Source organism: Macaca fascicularis, chromosome 5, assembly GCF_037993035.2.
Source record: "Macaca fascicularis isolate 582-1 chromosome 5, T2T-MFA8v1.1".
Taxonomy (NCBI): domain Eukaryota; kingdom Metazoa; phylum Chordata; class Mammalia; order Primates; family Cercopithecidae; genus Macaca; species Macaca fascicularis.
Window position 1 is genome coordinate 160,667,772 of NC_088379.1, and position 19,668 is coordinate 160,687,439.

The following is a 19,668-nucleotide window of genomic DNA, read 5'->3' on the forward strand; positions in this document are numbered from 1 at the left end:
TATTTTTATTAGCTGAAAATGTGAGTCACTTCAGCTGACATTTCTGAAAACCACATATTGCCTTTTTACTTATTGTTCTTTCATTAGACTGATCTTCATGTTGATTTTAGAGCTGGCTAAGCCATTCCCTAAGCTCTTCCTTTTCATCTTTAACTGCTTCTCCTCAGCTTGGTGCATACATACAAGAATGCAATGCATTGTTCAGAGAATACAGCATAATTTACTACCTGATATGATTCCTATGCTACTTGGCCAGCAGTGGTGACAATAGGTAGGGAGCTTTTATAGAAGCATAGTGACCCCCTTTTGAGATCCTCTGTAGCTGGCAGGCATCCTTCTGTCCCTGAGCATCACAGCGTGTGTAATATCTTGTGGGCCAAGCAAAAGTCAGCAAATGTTTAGTGTCTAGAACTTCTTTTAGATTCAGAATGAATGTAAGACAATTGGAAATAAAACAGTATAAACATTTACAAATGCAAAAATGTGTTGGACAAAAACGACAATAAGTGCAAAAAGTCATTGGACAAAAGGAAAAGTGAGGGTAGAAGAACAGAAAGAGAGAGAAAGGAACATCAGCAGAAATGCTAATTATTCATTTCCTCTCATATCTTTCTCTAAGTGAGCTTTCCTCATTTTTCATTCCCAGAGAACAATTCAATCTCCTTATATTTTGCCTACGTAAAGTTTAAGGTGGAGGACACCACAACATACCCTAAACGAGGGAGCATGGGTTCATTGTTTGATGCTCAAAGATGAACAGATAAGAGACATAGTTTTTTTTTTCTCTTAATTTTTTTAACAAGTTAAAAATGATTTTATCTATATTATTAAAAAGTCAAATAACAACAGATTCTGGCAAGGTTATAGAGAAAAGGGAACTCTTACATAGTGCTGGTGAGAATGTAAATTAGTTCAGCCATTGTGGAAAGCAGTTTGGTGATTTCACAAAGAACTTAAAACAGAAATACCATTTGACCCCGCAATCTCATTACTGAGCATATACCCAAAGGAGTATAAATCATTCTACCATAAAGGCACATTCATGCATATACATTCATTGCAGCACTAGTCACATGGAATGAAATAAACAATTCACAAAGTGAATAGTTGTGAATATATGTGAATTCATATGTGAATTCACTATACACAAAGACATGGACTCAACCTAGATGCCCATCAATGGTAGACTGGATAAATGTGGTACGTATACACCATGGAATACTATGCAGACATTCAAAAGAGTGAGATCATGTCCTTTGCAGCAACATGGATGGAGCTGCAGACCATTATCCTATGTGAACTAACAGAAACAGAAAACCAACTACCACATGTTCTCACTTGCAAGTGGGAGCAAAACATGGAGTACACATGAACACAAAGAAGGGAACAACAACCACTGGGGCCTACTTGAGGATGGAAGGTGGGAAGAGGGTGAGGATCAAAAAACTATTTATTGGGTACCATGCTTAGTGCTTGGATGACAAAGTAATCTGCACACCAAACTGCCAAGACATGTAATTTACCTATGTAACAAACCTGCATATGTACCCCTAAAACTAAAATAAAAGTTAAAAAAAAATTCAGTTATGTAACACTAAACAAAATTAATCTATGTAGAAAAACAATCAAAAGATACTGAAAGTTATAAAAAGTAAGAGTCATGGCCATTCCAGTCACTGGTTCTAATTACAGACAGTAGCCATATCAACACTTCCTGTGTTTCCTCCCAGACAATTATTCTTACAGCAACATGTATGTGCCTGTGTTATTACACACATAGCACGTTACTGTGCACTACCTCTAAAGAATGGAAAATTATTACATTCATGTGTTTTTTTGTAAACCTGACAATACTTCTCTGCATCATCATGTTCTAGTCACCCTCCTGCTTTTTCATGGTTGTTTAATGTGCCATTTTAATGGTTCAAAATTAGTACTTAATGGTTGTTAAACAATGGTTAATATTTTAATAGTTGTTTAAAACAAGGTGTTAGATTGTACAAAAGGCTGTAATCTATTTACTCATTCCACCATTGATGGAAATTTTAAAAGTAATTTGTTTTTTTGCTTGTTTGCTATATACCGCTATTTCTTCATCAGTTTCCTTCATCATAGCTCTCCGGGTTCTGATGTCAGCACAATCTTATTGTTCTGACATTTTTCTCTAACCATATTGAGACTGTTCTCACAACAAACTATTCTCATCTTAGAATACATCTGGCTTCTCAGGTCCAGTTTAGACTGATGACCTCACTTCTGACCTTGCCCTAAAAGTCAACTGGAATCTATATACCTCACGTACAAATAGCTTTAATAAGCTGCCACTTCCTGTTCCTCTAATCTTCTCTCTATGGCAGGACTCAGAGCGTTAACTAACCTAAGGGCCTGGTGGAACGTAAGCTGCAGGTAGAGTAGGTAAAGTCTGTGCATTTTGTACTGGTCCCTTTCCAGTTCCTCTGTTGCTAAGAAACAGCAACAGAGGCCCGCTCTAGAGTATTACAAACTCCCCGGAATTATGGCTCCCGGACATGGTGTAGGGAAAGGTGTGCCATTGGGATCAAGCCTAGAACATCGCTGGATCTTGTACAGTTTAGTAAAGGGCAGGACTAGATTTAACATGATGCCCACCAAACTACACTACTGAAAATTTTTGGTGGTCCACTCAACTAGTCTCACTGACTAGAAGTAAAAATGTGTTTTTCTCAATATTACTAGCTTTAAATTTGCTATAAACTGTTGTGGGACCAAGTCACAGAGGAAATGTTTATCCGCAAGGCAAAGATAAGCATGAGGATATCAACAACGGAGGATATTCCTTTTAAGGTCTGTCCATTGCAAAGTACACGCATACACGCTCACACAATAAACATGCCCGGCCCCTTTTGCTTGTGTTAACCACTGAGGGCAGATCTCTGAATAATAATACATTTAGTAGGTCCACAAGAGCTGCATTTCCTGCGCTCCAGAATTCATGCAAGGAGCACTGCTGGGGCTTCTCCACTGTCATTGTTACGGCCTCAAATGAAGGCCTTGTCACCAGGCGGGGGCGGGAAGGCACTGTAGCGCAGCAGCATTGAGAGCATCCGAATTCCCTCCTCTGTCCCTTATTGGTTGAAGAACGGGGGGGCACCGACCAGCCCCCTGCGGCTCGACTCGCCATTGGCCGGGGAGAGGTGGCAATCAGGGCGGGACGACGCGGCTGTGCTTGCTCCAGCTCGATGCTGCCTCCCCGGCCCGGTTGCGCTGTAGCCGCTGCCGCCGCTGCCTGGGTCCCTTCGGCAGTGCCTCTGCTTGGGGGCTGCCTCCCCAGCTCCCGGTGCAGACACCATGGTAAGTGCTCTCAGCCGGGTGCGGCCGGAACCTCACCCCTCCTCGTCCGGCCTGGCAGCTAGGGAACTGACCGCGCAGCCGGAGCTTGGCTCGGGGGCCCTGGGAGCTCACCGCTGGCAGCGGGAGCAGCCTCACTCCTTGCCCGCACCCAGGCAGGGGAGGTGGGAACGCCGCGAGTCGTGGCGGGGGCGATCGGTGCCTTTGCTTCCCAGGCGGGTTCGCCGCTCCACACCGCAGCTTCCTGAGCTCGGGAAGGGGAGGTGCGACGGAGGCGTGGGGTCTTCCCGGCTCTCGCCGGCCCCACCACTGTGGGAGGCTGAGCGCAGGCGGCAGGGAAGGCTCCGGGTTCGCGTCCCCGCGCTGCCCCCGATGCCCAGCCTCTCCCGGAGCGGTGACAGGTGAGGAGGGTGGGAAGATAGCGTGGGGGTGGGGCGGATGGTGACGGGGAGAATCCACCAGGGATTGCGGGGTTGCGCCCCCACAATCCAACCCCTTCGGTACATAGTACCCCTAAGGGAGAGGAGTCAGGGGCGGGGTGAAAGGTTAAGCCAACGCCTTGGGAGCAGAGGCAGCAGCCTCGCCCCCAAGCCGCTTCTCAGCTACATTGGGTCCCTGACGCTCAAGTCTCTCCCTGTCCCCGCAGTACGGATTTGTGAATCACGCCCTGGAGCTGCTGGTGATCCGCAATTACGGCCCCGAGGTGTGGGAAGACATCAAGTAAGTGGCCGGTTCCCCTGGCTGTGGCCCAGGTCGGCGCCCAGTGTGGGAGGCCCCCCGCCCTTCGCCTGGTCCTCAGCCGGCTGGCCGGGTCGCGGGCGCGCATCCTTGGAGGTGCCTCCCCGCGTCGCTCCCCGCTGCAGCTGCGCTCCCACGCTCTGGGACTGGAACCAGGAGGGGAGGGGCGGCTGGGGCGGGGCTGCGAGGGCGAGAACCGCGGAAAGGAGCCTCTAGGGGTCACCACGGCTTCCCAACCCGGCCTGAGCGTGGGAACGCGCTGCCGGCGCTCCCAGACTCAGCGGGCCGGGCAGCTCCCACGCGGACAGAGCCCCGGGGGAGCACACGGGCCTCCGAGAGGTTCCTGCGCCCGGAGGCCTTAGAAACAAATGGAAGACTTCGGCTTCTTTATGATTTACACACCTGGCATAAATTAGGCCTTTTTGGTATGCTAAAACACGCAGGAGATTATTTCTTGGGCAACAGTGAATTAAGCGCATTTATTCATTTTTAAATTAAGTGAAAATTGGAAGTTTTTCATTTTCCCCAAATCCCACTGCCCGCCCCCTCCCCCCCCCCGCCCGCCTTTTTTTTTCTACTGTGTTGAAGACTTACAGTTCTAGGAGGCATTCTAATTTTAGTCCTGGAGCTTTGAGCCCAGTACTGGGGGTATGAATGGAAATACCACACCCACCTGAGGGCTTAAACCTGTTGGAATGACTCACGGGTCAGCATGTCTGCAGGCAGGTTGACTATTTCACTCTAATAAAGTTCTCTCTCCTTTTCCTTCTCACTCTCATAAAATTTGCATGTAACTTACGGAATAGCCGACCACCACCAACTAGCTACTCCAAAACCATATTTATGGGTTTTCATATTAGCACAACAGTCAGACTATCTTTGCAACAAAGTTAGAAGGAAGGGTTACCTGGGTGGGTAGATGGGAATACACTGTTATTATTGACTCTGATTTCCTGTACTTACTGATTTCATTTTGTTGTCTCAGGTAGGTGAGGCTTCCATGCTCTTTTTCCCTAAGCATATTACAATTATTAGCAATCAATTCTAATAGGCCTTATTATGCAGTTACATGATGGTGATTTCTCATAACTACCTGTTTCCATAGAAATGACCAGGGTTATATATTAAGCACTAAAATTTAACTTTTCTTTCCCCAGGATCTGTATCACTGAGCATTTCTTTCATGTTTCAGAAACCATTTGTGTTATCCACAGGGCATATTATCTACATATTATAAACAGAAGCAGAGATTTGGCAATTATGTGGTCGAATCCAATGAGAACATAGGCACCAAGAGTTACTTTGGGATTTGAATTTTCTGGCCATCTTAATACCATTATAATTTTTATTTTGTTTAGTAGACAGATATTGAGAAGGCAGACATCAAAAAAAGATTGTTAACAGTATAACTTAACTACCGAATTATTTTTAAGCCACTTCCTTTGTACATTTATAAATGCTATATATATATATATCCTCCATATGATGCTTTTGCATCTGTAAGATAGAAATTCCCAAATGTGCTGGTAGATATGCTATGACAATGAATATGCTTAGAATTTTTAGAGCAGAATAAAAGATGGCTATTATGATTAAACAGTCATTATGTAATTTAACCAGATTTAGATTGTATATCCTAGCCATTATCAGTTTAGATCACTGTTAAATACAGAGATGAAAAATAATACTTTATAGGGAAATGTATCAGACATTTTAAAAAGTTAAAATTATCAAGAGATTTGTTTATATTGCTCATATTTTCCCAGAGAAAGTCCAAATATGTAAAGATTCAATTGCTGATAATTTAGCTCTGCAAAATCAAGCTGAGAATATTGTTCCATTCTACTTAAAAAAATTATTTATTAACTTACTAATTTATCTTTAAGTAGCTTCCAACAGTATTCATAATTTGTCTAAATAATAAAAATTCCAATCATCCACAACATAATTTTTCTGGTAAAAATGAAACAAGTTATATGGGTCTCTTCTTATAAAATTGCCTCAAGGTTATGCCCCTGCAAGGGAAAAACTGTTAGTCACACTGGAGTTGGTAATCCAGGTGTTAGTGTTGATTCTTTATTTGTCTAAGCATCTTTGGGTGGACCCCAGCTGGTCTTGGATGTGGTTTAGTGTCTGGGCTAGAGAACATGGTTGAACTCTCTGCACTGAGGGGATTAAAGCTGCCCCTTGGTTTCCAATCCAATACCCCTGAGTAATTACTAAATGCTTCCTGGAAGAGCATTTGCTTTCCACAGAAAAGAATCTTGCTGCCTGGGGAGAGGGGAGGAGAACCTGGAGGAGTGTAATTGAAGAATTCTCCTTGGGTGATTCTGGTTCCCCCTCCCCCCCCTACCCTCTGCTTCAGGGACTATTACAGCAGTCATTGGTCCAAGATGCTTTCAGTTTTAACTTTTTATAAGCAATTGAATATAGGAGGAAAAAAAAAATGTTTTTGTCTCAGTAAGTACCAAACTCTTATTTTTTCTTTTGGTCTTTGAGAAGCTATCTAAAATGATGTTTATACAAATTTACATAATACTTTTTTGCTTCACTAGGAAATGGCCATCCATCCTTCATGAGAAAGGATGGAAAAAGATGCCAAACATTTAATGACAAATAAAACCCAAGTAACAGATTCCAGACAGCAGACAGAAAATTCTAAGTGGATAAGGGCCAAAAATGCTTCATTGTAAACTCAGTATCCACTTACACTCTTACCAACAATATAACCATTTCACAAAAGTTTTAAATTCCTCTTAAGAAGAAGAAAAATTGTCTAGACCAAGGGCCAGCAAACTTTCTCTTAAAGGGCCAGATAGTAAACGTTTTAAGTGTTGCAGGCCAAGGTAAAATTGAGGGTATTATGTAGGAATCAATATAACTATTAAAATGTAACCACTTAAAAATATTAAAACCATTGTGAGCTCTTGGAGCAGGAGGAAAACGCAAACAACCAACCAAACCAGACAAAGTGGGCTACATGTGATCCATGGGCTATAGTTTGCAGACCTCTGATTTAGACCATAAGAAATGTGAAAAAGCAAGAGACCTCTGAATCTATTTCAAAGTTTGTTTTGTTGATTTCCTTTCAATATTCAGACAGTCCTTTTAAGAGGCTATGGTTTCTAAGTAATGACAAAAATAAATTATCAGGGTAGAAAATAAAGTTAGGAGTGATATACCCTAGAAAAACACCTGAATACTTGATTTCCCATCTCTGTTATCCTTCTATCAGCTCTGACTAAACTCATCATTGCGTCAAATTACTGGGTTTAATTTTAGATTTTGTTTCTTCTTTCTTTCCTTCTTTTTTTCTGGGTGGCAGCAGAGAAGAGCAGTAAGAGACAGGTCTTGCTATGTGCCCAAGCTGGTCTCAAACTCCTGTCATCAAGTGATCCTCTGGACTTGGTCTCCTAAAGTATTGGATTATATGCACCACCTCGCCCAGCCCAATTTTAGATTTTCTAACCTCACTGAAACATACAAATTATGAAGATAGATCCAAAACAGTGAAAAATCCCAAATGATTAAAAGTCTGTAAAAAAAAAGTATGCTGTCCTGGCTTAATCAGATTCAATGTTTATCTTTAATGAGCATAGTCAGCGTTTTAGGCACTGAGGATAGAAAAGCAATGATGTAATCCCTACCTTCAAAAAAAATTCTAGAGATTTCATGATATTTTAGTCTTATTATTTGTTTTTATTTTCCTGCCTGTAACTCAAATATAGGAACCTTTTGTCTGTTGGATAGCATATGCTTCCAGTTTTGAAATTAATGTGTCTTTTTAAATTTGCTAATCACAAATTAATCATTATGGTTCAAATAAGGAAACGCTTTGCTATAAACTAGTTATGGGACTTTCCAAGTTGCCTAAACTTTCCAAGCCTCCACTGCATAAAGGAAAAAAAAATACTTTTTAGAGTTGATGTAATGTATTGAATAATGTCTGCAAAATGCTTAACATAGTTCTTGACAATATCTTAATAAATGATGATTATTTTTTATTTTACTCTAGAATCAGAGTTTTTAAACTTTCCACTTCCCCAATTTACTTGAAAGATATTAAGCCCTCCTTTTAAAAATATTATTGCAGTCTATATTCTATCAGTCTAAATTTTTTTTAGCACTCTCGGATAAGTAATCGTTATCATCATCATCATTTTTCATTATTTTGTTTTGAAATTCAACATATGCTCTTAATATCCATTGTATCAAAGCAAATTAAAACAAACAAAAGAGCACATCACCATGTTTTGCCATGTTTATTCAGATTTTCTTATTTATGAAGGTGTGATTTAAACTTATATACCTTTCTGTAGACCTGCTTAAGTAGGAATAAGCCTATGTATGTTTTAAAGTAGTAAGTGTACTTTATATTATAAAGCAATTTCAAATTTCCAAAGTTTTGTTCTCTTTATAATTTTGATTGACTGCTACAACATCCATTTGAAAGAGGAAAGGACTTTATGGCTCAATTTTTTTTAAATAACAAAGTTGATTTTCCAAGAGGTTAATTCCCATATGTAATTACTTCCTGTCCCAGAGAATTATATATGGGAAGCTGAAAAGTCAGAACTTCAGCCCTTGTTGTTCTGGTGCCAGGTTTAATGCTTCTTTTAAGATACAATTGTGAAATAGGAACTAATGTAGTATACATACAAAAATGAAACCACATTTATTTTCTTACCCAGAAACTTCCTCAGTACAAATAAACACATTAATATACAGACTAAGGAAATCAGTAAACCAGATCATTGTTAGGATCAGGATCCTTTTCTGTAGAAGGATCTGCCAGTTAACCTGAAATACAGAGGAAAGCATTGCATTGTATTGTATGTTGGCTGACAAGCTCAGTAATGTTTGAAGTTATCTTTTGTGACTGGAACTGGATGCCCATGTGTATACTCCATCACATACCTGCTAGTGAGCTCTTTGCACAGGACTCTTCCAGAACCTGGACCATGTCTGGGAGCAGCATGGCAGGCACCTAGGTGATAAGGCGGGTCATCACTTGATCTCAGGGGGTTTGTGGGTGTTTCTTTTGAGTTTTATTTTGGTTCTGATGATCTGAGGTATTCCCCAGAAGTCAAACTGGGTCTTGGAGTCTTTATTTTCCTTGCATTCTGCAATTTTAGAGAATTAAAAAAAATCAGAGGAGCACATCATTTAATGTAGTGTGTCAGAAGGATCTTTGCACATTACAGTGAACATCAGAAATCAGAAAATCTGTATTCTCACTCTTAATATACCCAGATGTAGTTTTGGCAAACATTTACTAAGCATTGTTATGATTTGCAAGAACAATGTCCTTTCTACTTTCTTGCCTTTCTCCAGAATAAGGGCCTCTAGCAAATGTTTCTCTTTAATGTGTTGGAAAACTATAGTTATGGGTTGATGCTGTGCAGACATCAACAGGAAAACACACTTAAGGAAATGAATGCTATAAAGAAATCTAACTGGCTAGATCCAAGGGTAACAGCTCAGCAGACGTGAGTACTTGCAGGTTTTTTATTCTCTCCTTTGCCTCCTTGTTCGTTAAAAAGGAAATGATGGGAGGAAAAAAAAATCTTTATTGTTTGTGTCTAGCAAAATGAAGCATCTTTTTCTGTGTCAAACTATATCAAAAAATAGTGAAGTTAAAGTTGTTTTTATTCCAGCTAAAAGTAGACATTCTGAAGTATTTATTGGACCTCCTTGTTACCGTGGCTTTGGTTCTGTTGCTTATTCTGGTCTACTTCCCCTTCATTGTTGAATCATGAATTATGAAATTGTTAACTTTATTGAAATTCTTTGTGGTCAATCTTCAGATAACCCAAACATGGAAACCTTTCACTCAACTTGTCCTACATACCCTTAGCATTCCGGCCCCATTGGCCTGTTTTTACTTTCTCAGCCACACTGAGCCTTAAATGTGTCCGTTTAACACCTGTGCTTGGTATGGTCTCCTTTTCTTCACCCTCCCCAACCCTCCTGTAAATGTAAACACCTCTCAGCTTTGAGATGTCAAAACAAATGTCACTTCTTAAGGGAACCTTCTCTCACATCCAAACTTTTCCTTTTCCGTCACAGTGATATAATCCAAGAGTTTGTACTTAAGTATTTGTACTGCTGATTAATGTCTATCCTCCATGACTCTAGCCTCCATAACTCTTTCTAGAGTGCTCTCTCTCTCCCTCTCTCTGTATATTCAATAAAATATCAGGCTCTCTTTCTGTAATAAAAATATGGATGTTTATATGTGAATGATGTATCTTTCACATTTTTCATTTCCAAAGAATAGAGCACATACCTATTTTTATCAAAGATTTTTTTCTGCAACCAGAATTTATGTCAGCATGGTGACATCTTCAACTACTATTTAAATAAAAGCTGTTTTCAAATAGACATTTCTTTTTCTCCTAGATTTATTGAGATATAATTGACAAATAAAAGTTGTATATATTTAAGGTGCACTTCATGTTTTGATGTACATATACATTGTGAAATAATCACTGTAATCAAGCAAATTGCCATATTCATCACCTCACATAGGTACCCTCTTTTTTTGTAGTGAGAGCGCTTAAGGCCTACCCTCTTAACACATTTCAAGTATTCATTATAATATTGCTAACTGTAATTGTTCATTGTAATTGTTAATAGTGACATTGCTGTGCAAAATAAACATTTCTTATATCAGCAAAGGCAGAAGGTGCAGAAATGTAGCAATACATAACAGCACTTCCTTTTGGAACGGTCAGAGTTCCTTTATGTTTTCTCATGTCATATGTGGATATATTGGAAGGACTAAGAACTTTATTGTTAGAATGACGATTTCATACGTCAAAAGACAATTGCTAGATTGAATTCAGGACATGACTAAATCCTTTAGCAAGTGCCTAAAAGGCAGGGATGTGTGGTGCTGTTTAAAGTCAGTGTCATAGACCATAGCTCAATGTTTAGAATAATGAAATTAAATTTGAAAACCAGATGGGCTCTCACCACGTCATGCTATTTTGAATGTAATATGTCACGTATATTAAACACATACCATATGGTTCTGCAGTCACAGTCCTACATGCTTGATACTCATTATCTCAGTTAATCCTCATTACCATCACAGAAAATAGATTCCTTCATTATCCTCATTTTGCAAATAAGAGAATAGAGGCTTAAAAAAAAGCTTGCCTCAAACACTCAGATATTAATTATTAGAGCTGGGATTTGAACACAGATAAAGTCATAATTATCATGTTATATGTTTTCTTCCAAAGAGAAAGACCTATAGACAACCAATTTAGCAAGGACATGGGCAATGTTTCTGTGTATTAGTGCTACCTGCTGATTTTTCTTTTCTCTTGGAATGTTCAAGCATGCGTACAGGAGATTTTTGACAATAATATTTTTAAAGGTGAATTGACATAAAGCATACACACAAGTGTCTAAGTAAATTCATTTGTCTGTTAAAGCTGCTGACAATGGCTCAGCAGCTCAAACGAAGGTTTGTAAGTTTTGTGGATATGTTTTCAAAATTGGAGAAATTACCATTAAGGGTCTCTTGTGTCAGGCTGGTCACAGAAAGAAACTTGCAATTATGTATCAAGACTGTTGTTGCTTCCCCTAAAACTAAGGTATGGGTGTTACTCATGAGAGCATTTATTGTTACTGTTTACAGTGCTTGGATGAGTGAACACATTGACATGAAAGGACTGACCTTTACCAACTAAAAGGGGGTTCAGGCATGAAGCCGTTACTGGATTTAAAGGGCCTGTCTCTCCACTTGAAAGCTCCCTCAAACTAGAGTCTCTCCTTTGGGGTTCAGGCTTACTGAGAATCATTAGATTAGGCTATCGAAAACTCAGAGGCTATTCATGCTTCACAGCCACTTATAAAAAAAGAATATAAAGTTTTACTTTTTTAGATGTTATATATAGTTCCTATCCACAGTTTATAGTGGGGGATTTTAGTTTTAATAATGGTTGGGGACAATGCAACATTATGGTACCATTTCAGCTCACATCAATGGACCGTTCTAGGATTTATTATCAAGACGACATCTACATACTGCTTTTTGATACAGCATGTGTTCTGATAGTGTTGTTTACGGGATCAATAGCGTCTTGGAGCTGTCATTGGTCAGTTTGATCGTTTGATCCTGATTGACCTTTTCTGCCCAAGAGCAGACCTTATGTTGAGATTATGTTTTCAACATGCCTGTGTTCAGGCTCTCCCATTTCAAAATACTCCACGGAAAACTTCTTTAACTGAAATATAGCAGTCTTATCATATTCTTAACTTACTCTAAAAATGTACAGTAGCAGAAGCTCAACGCCAGAATATGAATTCAGTTTCTCTGTGTTCACATATTGTAGTTAAGGAATATCGCCTTGTATGTGAAATTATAAGAAATGTTACCTGGACATTTTGGACAAATTGTATACCTAGTTTTAAAAAATAAATTTAAAAAGATTCTTAATTTTGAAAGCAAATGATGGACTTTTGTCAATAATGTTTGACTGCTTGTTTTTTTTGTTTTGTTTTGTTTTGTTTTTTTGTAGAGAGCTTAGAAATATATGGGGAAATCGATTTAATTCATTCATTCACTAATTTTTAAACATGTATACCTGTATTAAGCACATGCGCAGTTCCAGGCACCTGGGTTAGGCACCAGTAATTACATTAAAAAAAAAAAAAATCCCAACTTACCAAACACCCCCACTATAAAAATACCAACTACCTTTTTGTGGAAAGGTAATTAGTATAAATAAAGGATCTGCTTAAATTCCAGCAAATAAGAGTAAGTGGGAAGTTGACTGCTATTGGGAAACTATTTCACTTATACGCATTCAACTTCTAAACAGTTATTGTGGCTAGAAATACCAAGAATGTGATTATTTCTGATTTTGCTCCCAGGTGAGAATTTGATCTTTATTTTTAAAGCTCTTAGGGGAGACAAAGCTTGTTTTATCTTGGCTATTTTAGTTAGTAAATTCTATCAGCGAATCTGCATACTAAGTGCACATATTTAGTTTAATCGTTTGATTCTGAATAAAAATGACTAAGATTTTGTTGTCATTCCTCCCTTCTCTTCTTCCACTTGCCATTTCCTCTTTCTCCTTTTTCCCTTTCTTCATCTTCTCCAATATACCAGTTAGAGGAAGTATCAGGCATTAAGTGTGCGAGAAGTACTATCCTGAGGTTTTTGCATGGATTAATTCTGCTAACCAACACAATGACCGGAGGTAACTGCTGCTGTTAGCCTGTTTTACAGATGAGGAAATGAAACACCAAGAGGTGAATCTGCCCAAACTGCACATGGGATTGGCTTAGTTGTTTATTTTCCATACTGTGTGAGGAAAGACTATGACTTATGACATAGATGAAATCAAGGGAGTTTCTCTTTATCTAGGTTTGCCAATGTTAGCCAATGAAAGTGTTTTTAAACTTCAACCTCTCTAAATATTTATTATTGTCTGCTGATCTCTTTCATTGAGTAATCCACTGAATAGAAAATTTTAATGCTTAAACCAAGCAGAGTCATTGGGTATGTAAATACGGCAAGTCATAGTATTTGAAAATAGTGAAAGACTATGTTCACTTGGGATTCGGTAGGGCTTTTAAAAATAAAAATAATAATAGTAAGCAACAACAGAATGTAACACAAACTAGGACGCATGAGGATTGTAGTGCTGTTGGTTATTATTTGATAGATGAGCACTCTTGAACACAGTTTAATCCAATTTACTTATAGTTTATATGATATTTTTTGTCATCTAAGAAGCATTGAAAAAAATGACAGTGTGTCCAAAATTTTCAGGAAAATCTTAAACTGTGGTTCTCAGGGAAACCTGTGGGTTTTCTCACATGTAAAATAAGTATAATTTAAATAATAAGGAAATTGCATAATTGACCTGTGATGTAATTATATAATTACACAATAATAATGTAACAATGTATATATAATGCAACAATTTAAACAAAACTGGAGCTCAAAAAATAATTCTGAAAGAATGATTGAGTCTAGAAAATTTGGTTAATGTACTTGGCTGAATTTGGATAATTTAAGTCCATATAAATTCTACTTATCACAAAAATAAATTTTAAATTATTAGAAGTGTTATTCTTGCCTTTGCTTTTGAGGAAAGAACTTAAAAGTTATGGGATAGCAAAGTGGGGGATGGAGAATAATGAGGTAATATTACTTGAATTATGTAAATTGTTTATGTAATCTACATATTAGCTTACTTCCTGACTTTTCTTACTTTTACTGGTTGCCCTCTGTGACTTTAGGTAGCAGATGGAAAAACAGCTCTAAAGCTAAGGAGAGAAAGAAGTGTGCAATGTGGAAAGGGAAGCCATTAAACCTTTCCTCAAAGAACAGTGACAGCTATATTTTGCAGAGTTCTGGGAAATGGTTATTATCATATCTCAGTGCTTTCTGGAGGCTAAAACATTTGACAGCATGAAGTCTGTTTATATATAAATTTACCTAAAAGTTAAAAGAAAAGTTGTGTTGATAATTGAGAGACAACAGAGAAGGCTTTGTTGATTCAAAATGTCTACTAGCTTCCACGGCCATATTGTCTGAAATTAATTCTCTTAGTTATTATTCCTTTTCCACTAAGTTCTCCATCTCAGTTTAGTGTATTAAACTACTTCAAACTAAAGAGTTTGTGATACCTCCAATTAACTTTTGCAATATTTCCAATTAACTTTTCCCCTGAAAGGAAAGAAGATGAAGAATAGGCTAGAGAAGGAAAGGAAGTGGCCCCAGAAAGGTTAGGTGTAAGGTGGTAAGGACGGAGGTTTCCTGTTCAAGTCCTTGCTCAGATGTCGCTGTCCCCATGAAGCCTACCATGAGCATGTATGTATATTATCCTCATATGTATATTGCATCCAGCCCCTTCCACTTACATTTCCACTATCATGTCTTTATCCTGAGCTACCTCTTCCTATAGCATCTTATATCATATTATGATATTTGATATAAGATAATATGATATTCCTATAACATATTATATCATTTTGTTATACATCATGTTTATTGCTTATTACTTGTATCTGCCAGCTAAAATATAAGCTTTATAAGGGCAGGGATGTTTATCTCTTTTGTTGTTGATATATTAAAAGTGCTTAGAAAAGTGCTGGGAGATAATAGGCATCCAAATATTTGTGGTAAAGCTCTTCCACCAGAAAAATAGGAAAAGAAAAAGGGTAGCCCCACATTCCCAAAGATGTAAATAGAGTCCTAAGTACTTTGAATAATTCAAAGGAATTCAGAGTTAAATTTTTAAAAGAAGATTATTATTTCCTTCCGTGTACTACTGTTTAATTTCTATTTCAGTCCCTACCAGGGAGCATTGACACTGGTCATTTCAGGAAGTAAAACTTCGACAATAAGGGAGCTTATTTTAATAAAGAGAGAGAAAGGAAAGGAGGAATGCATTGACCCATGGTTAGGGGATTTCTGAGGAAATGGCTGTTCCCCTATTTTACACAGAGGGACTGTGGATTCTGCTTGTACCTTGTTTATTTATGTTACTAGAGATTGGTGAGTTTTTCAAATAAACTGCATTTATTACAGAAATATAGGTGATTTGACTTATTCCAATTGGAAGAAACAGAATGGTGAAAACATGAATAAATTTCTACTTTATTGTATCTTTGATTAGAATGTTCTGTCAGAGTCTCCAAAATTTTAATCTATAGATCAGTGTTGTTTCATAATAAAATGTTAATAGCAAAATGACAAAACATAGGGTATCCATATCCTTTAAACCATTAGTCCCATTCCTAGGAATTTGTTCTATTTGTACGTAGAAGTATAATAAGCGACAAAGACACTCGTCACTTTTTTTATACTTGTGGAAAAAATAAAAGTATCTAACTACCTACCAAGACTTCAATATGTCTACAATGCAATTTTATGCAGCCATGGTATAGAAGTATAATTATGATATGAAAAGACATCCATCAAATATGCACTCAAATGAGGAGGTTTTAAAGCAGTATGTTCTATATATAAGTATATTAAAGCATGAACAACTTGAAAATTATACTAGCAGTGATTATCTCAGTATAGTGGAGGCTTATTTTCTTTTTTAGTTTTTCCTTTCCTGTACTTTATATATATTTTTACAATTAGAAATTAGAATGCAGAAAATATACAGTAGCGTTTATCAGAGGATAAGAAAATGTTTGTTTATTACGTTTTCATATTTTTTGATATCTCACTGACTTTTGGTATTAAAAAGACTGGAGGTCTTTGAAGAGTTGTGTCGCTCTTGTTTAACAGCTGTTTATGTTTGGAAAAAGGGAGAAGAATTTCATATTTTATGTACAGTGCTATAATTGTTTGAGTAGACATGGGGAGCACTATACTCACTGGGAATATGTATAGTGCTTTAACTGCTTAGAATATATTTTTGTACACTTTATCTCTTTACTCTTGTGAAAGGCGAATTATCTGTTGCTCCCACTTCAGAAAAGAGAGGTTTTGTTTGTTTGTTTGTTTCCTGAGTCAGGATCTGGCTCTGTTGTACAGGCTGAAATGCCGTGGCAAGATCACGCCTCAATGAGGCCTCAACTCCCAAGGCTAAAGCAAGATTCTCCCACATCAACCTCCCAAGTAACTGGGACTACAGACTTGCACCACCATGCCTGCCTAATTTTTTTTTTTATTTCTAGAAGAGAAGAGGTCTCGGTATGTCAGCCAGGCTGTTCTCAAATTCCTGAGCTCAACGGATCCTCCACCTGGGCTTCCCAAAGTGCTGGGATAATAGGCGTGAGCCAACCTGCCCGGCCAGAAAAGAGAGATTTTAATGCTTATGTGCTTCATGTGATTTGCTCAGGTTCATTTAGCTGGTAAATCCTGGGCTCTGAAATGCAGATCTGTGTGCTTACTGAAAACATGTTTAAAAAAATATGAATAAATGCAGGCAAATAAATTATGTGCTCTGAAGAACAGAGGATGTTTTTAAGACTATCTGCATACTAAGGTATGGATATAAGACATACCACCATTTGGAATTTTCTCCTTGAGCATACACAGATATAGTCATGAGTGGCAGCTGTGATAGCACAGCTTCTGAAGGAGAGAAAGCGACTAATGACTTCCTTGACAATATTTAAATAGTTATTTGAGCTGTTGTGTTGCAAGCTCGCCTAATTAGAGTGGTTAGTTTCCTTTGTATTCTCCTGACAACGTACAAGGATTCCGATGAATTAGATTGAGAGTAAGAGGTTCACATCCAAGCTCCATGTATTTTTGTGAAGTTAACATTGGCAATGATATCTGGAACTTAGTTCTTTTCTACAGTTGACCATGTGGGTTTTTTAAATTTACATACATTTAGGAGGTACATGTGCAATTTTGTTACATGCATAGTAGGCAGCAATGTTTTGAACAATGGATTTCACCTCTTCTTTGAATGCTTATGTGAGAAAAGTAATTCAAATCCTACCTAAATAAATACATTTATATAATCATGACAACTATTAAAAACAATTATAATTTTCTTTCACTAGTACTGTGTATGTTTTGAGCTACTGTGTTTAATAAGCTAAGGATGTATTTGAAGATTTTATCAGTTCACTTGGCATCTCAAACTTAGTATGTTGAAAACGTAGCTCTTGACCTTGACCCCCTATCTGCCTCCAATAAGTCTTTCCCAGTTCTGCTACTGGTGACAACACACTTTTAGTTGCTTAGACCAAAAACCTCAGTGTCCTCCTTGAGTCCTCTCCTTTCACACCCTGCGTCCAATCCATAGCAAATCATGCTGGGTTTACCTTTAGAATATATATGAGTTTGAGGCACTTCTTACCGGCTCCACGAGTTCATGTCTTTCTCCTGTCTCAGCCTCCCGAGTAGCTGGGACTACAGGCGCCCGCCACCATGCCTGGCTAATGTTTTGTAGTTTTAGTAAAGATGGGGTTTCACCACGTTAGTCAGGATGGTCTCGATCTCCTGACCTAGTGATCCGCCTGCCTTGGCCTCCCAAAGTGCTGGGATTGCAGGCGAGAGCCACCGCGCCCAGCCCACCAACACTTCTTACCTGAATGTTGGCAGCAGCCTCCTAAATGGTCTCCCTCCTCTGTCTTGTACCCCCTTAGTCTATTCTCAATGCAGCAGCCAGGTGAACCCCTTTAACCTAGATCAGCTTATATCACCACTCATGTCATAAGCACTCAAGCCCTTCACCTCTTTGAGGGAAATGACAATTATCCCAATGTCCAACCAGGCCAAGCACTGTAGCCTCATGTTACCTCTCCCACCCATTCCCTGATAGCTACTTTTCCCCCTCCTCTGTTCCAGCCACATTGGCCTCTGCTGTCCTACGACACCCCAGACACGCTCCTGCCTCGCCCTTTGCACTTGTTTTTCCCTCTGCCCAGAACACAAGCTCTCTAAATTGCCCGTGGCTCACTCTCGGAGCTCCTTCAGACTTTACTCAAATGCCGACTTCTCAGTGAGGCATTCCTGGCTGTTGTACGTGAGCTCTCCACTGCTCTGCTCTGCTTTATTTTTCTCCAAAGTATAATACTTACCATTATATGTTAGTTATTAATTTTATGTTGTGTCTGTCTTCCCTTAATATATGTATTGCAAGAAGTCAGAGATTTTTGTCTGTTTTACTAAATATTGTACCCCTAGTACCCAGGACAATGTCTGGCACATAATAGGGACTCAACAAAAACTTGCTAAACATTTATTAACCCAAAAGTTATTTAATTGATTATATTTAATGGCAGGTATTGTATTGAGCAGTAGAGTACTATGTATTGTTAATCTTGCTAAAATATACTTAAATATATCATTTTAATTTAGGGAGGGGGATATGACATCATTTCTGCTCTCTCACTAGAATTTTAGGTACATGATGCTGTTTAAACAAATTTGCTCAAAAAAAATTCTATTTCAGAGATAAAACCATTGTTTATACAATTATTATACCTATAGTAGCTTTTTTTTTAACTTCAACTTTTCTGTCTCTCTCTCTCTCTCTCTCTCTTGTTTTTGTTTTCCAGAAAAGAGGCACAGTTAGATGAAGAAGGACAGTTTCTTGTCAGAATAATATATGATGACTCCAAAACTTATGATTTGGTTGCTGCTGCAAGCAAAGTCCTCAGTAAGTTGAATGCAACTCTCCTTCTTTGGCTAAGTTACACATAGAAGCTCAAAGAATGCGTGGTTCAAGATCACAACGCAGGGTTATGTGAGTGGTGCAGAGCATTTGTACAACCTGCACAGTTGTGTGGTGGAAATCCACATATCATGTTAGGCTCAGGCTATGCCAAGTCTTATTTTTCCTTTTACAAGTTCTTTAGAGAATAGAAAAGAGTAAATGTGTTCTTCTTCTTGTTTTTCTGAGACAGGGTCTGGGTCTGTCACCCAAGCTGCACTGCAGTAGTGGCCTAACTCCTGCTCACTGCATCTTCTGCCTGCCAGGCTCAAGTGATCCTCCCATCTCAGCCTCCCGAGTAACTGGGACTACAGGCATGCACCACCATGCCCAGCTAATGTTTTGTATCTTTGGTAAAGACAAGGTTTCATCATGTTGCCCAGGCTGATCTTGAACTCAGCTCAAGTTATCTACCTGGCTCTGCTTCCCAAAGTGCTGGAAT

General features: G+C 38.6%; 1 protein-coding gene across 4 annotated transcripts in view; it reads left to right on the forward strand.

Annotated features, from left to right (window-relative positions):
* The first annotated feature begins 3,236 nt into the window (after positions 1–3,236).
* The window catches only part of GUCY1B1 (guanylate cyclase 1 soluble subunit beta 1), a 48,537-nt gene continuing 32,105 nt past the window's right edge, over positions 3,237–19,668 (forward strand). The window contains exons 1-3 of one of the 4 annotated variants that reach the window (XM_015450962.3): positions 3,237–3,728; positions 3,974–4,047; positions 19,072–19,172. Coding sequence is in view for 2 of the 4 variants with exons in the window: in XM_005556150.4 (XP_005556207.1) it covers positions 3,328–3,330; positions 3,974–4,047; positions 19,072–19,172 (178 nt within the window). In the remaining 2 variants the exon portion in view is untranslated. The remainder of the gene's footprint in view (positions 3,729–3,973; positions 4,048–19,071; positions 19,173–19,668) is intronic. The other 3 variants (XM_005556150.4, XM_065545637.1, XM_045392987.3) reach the window with 3 other exon arrangements.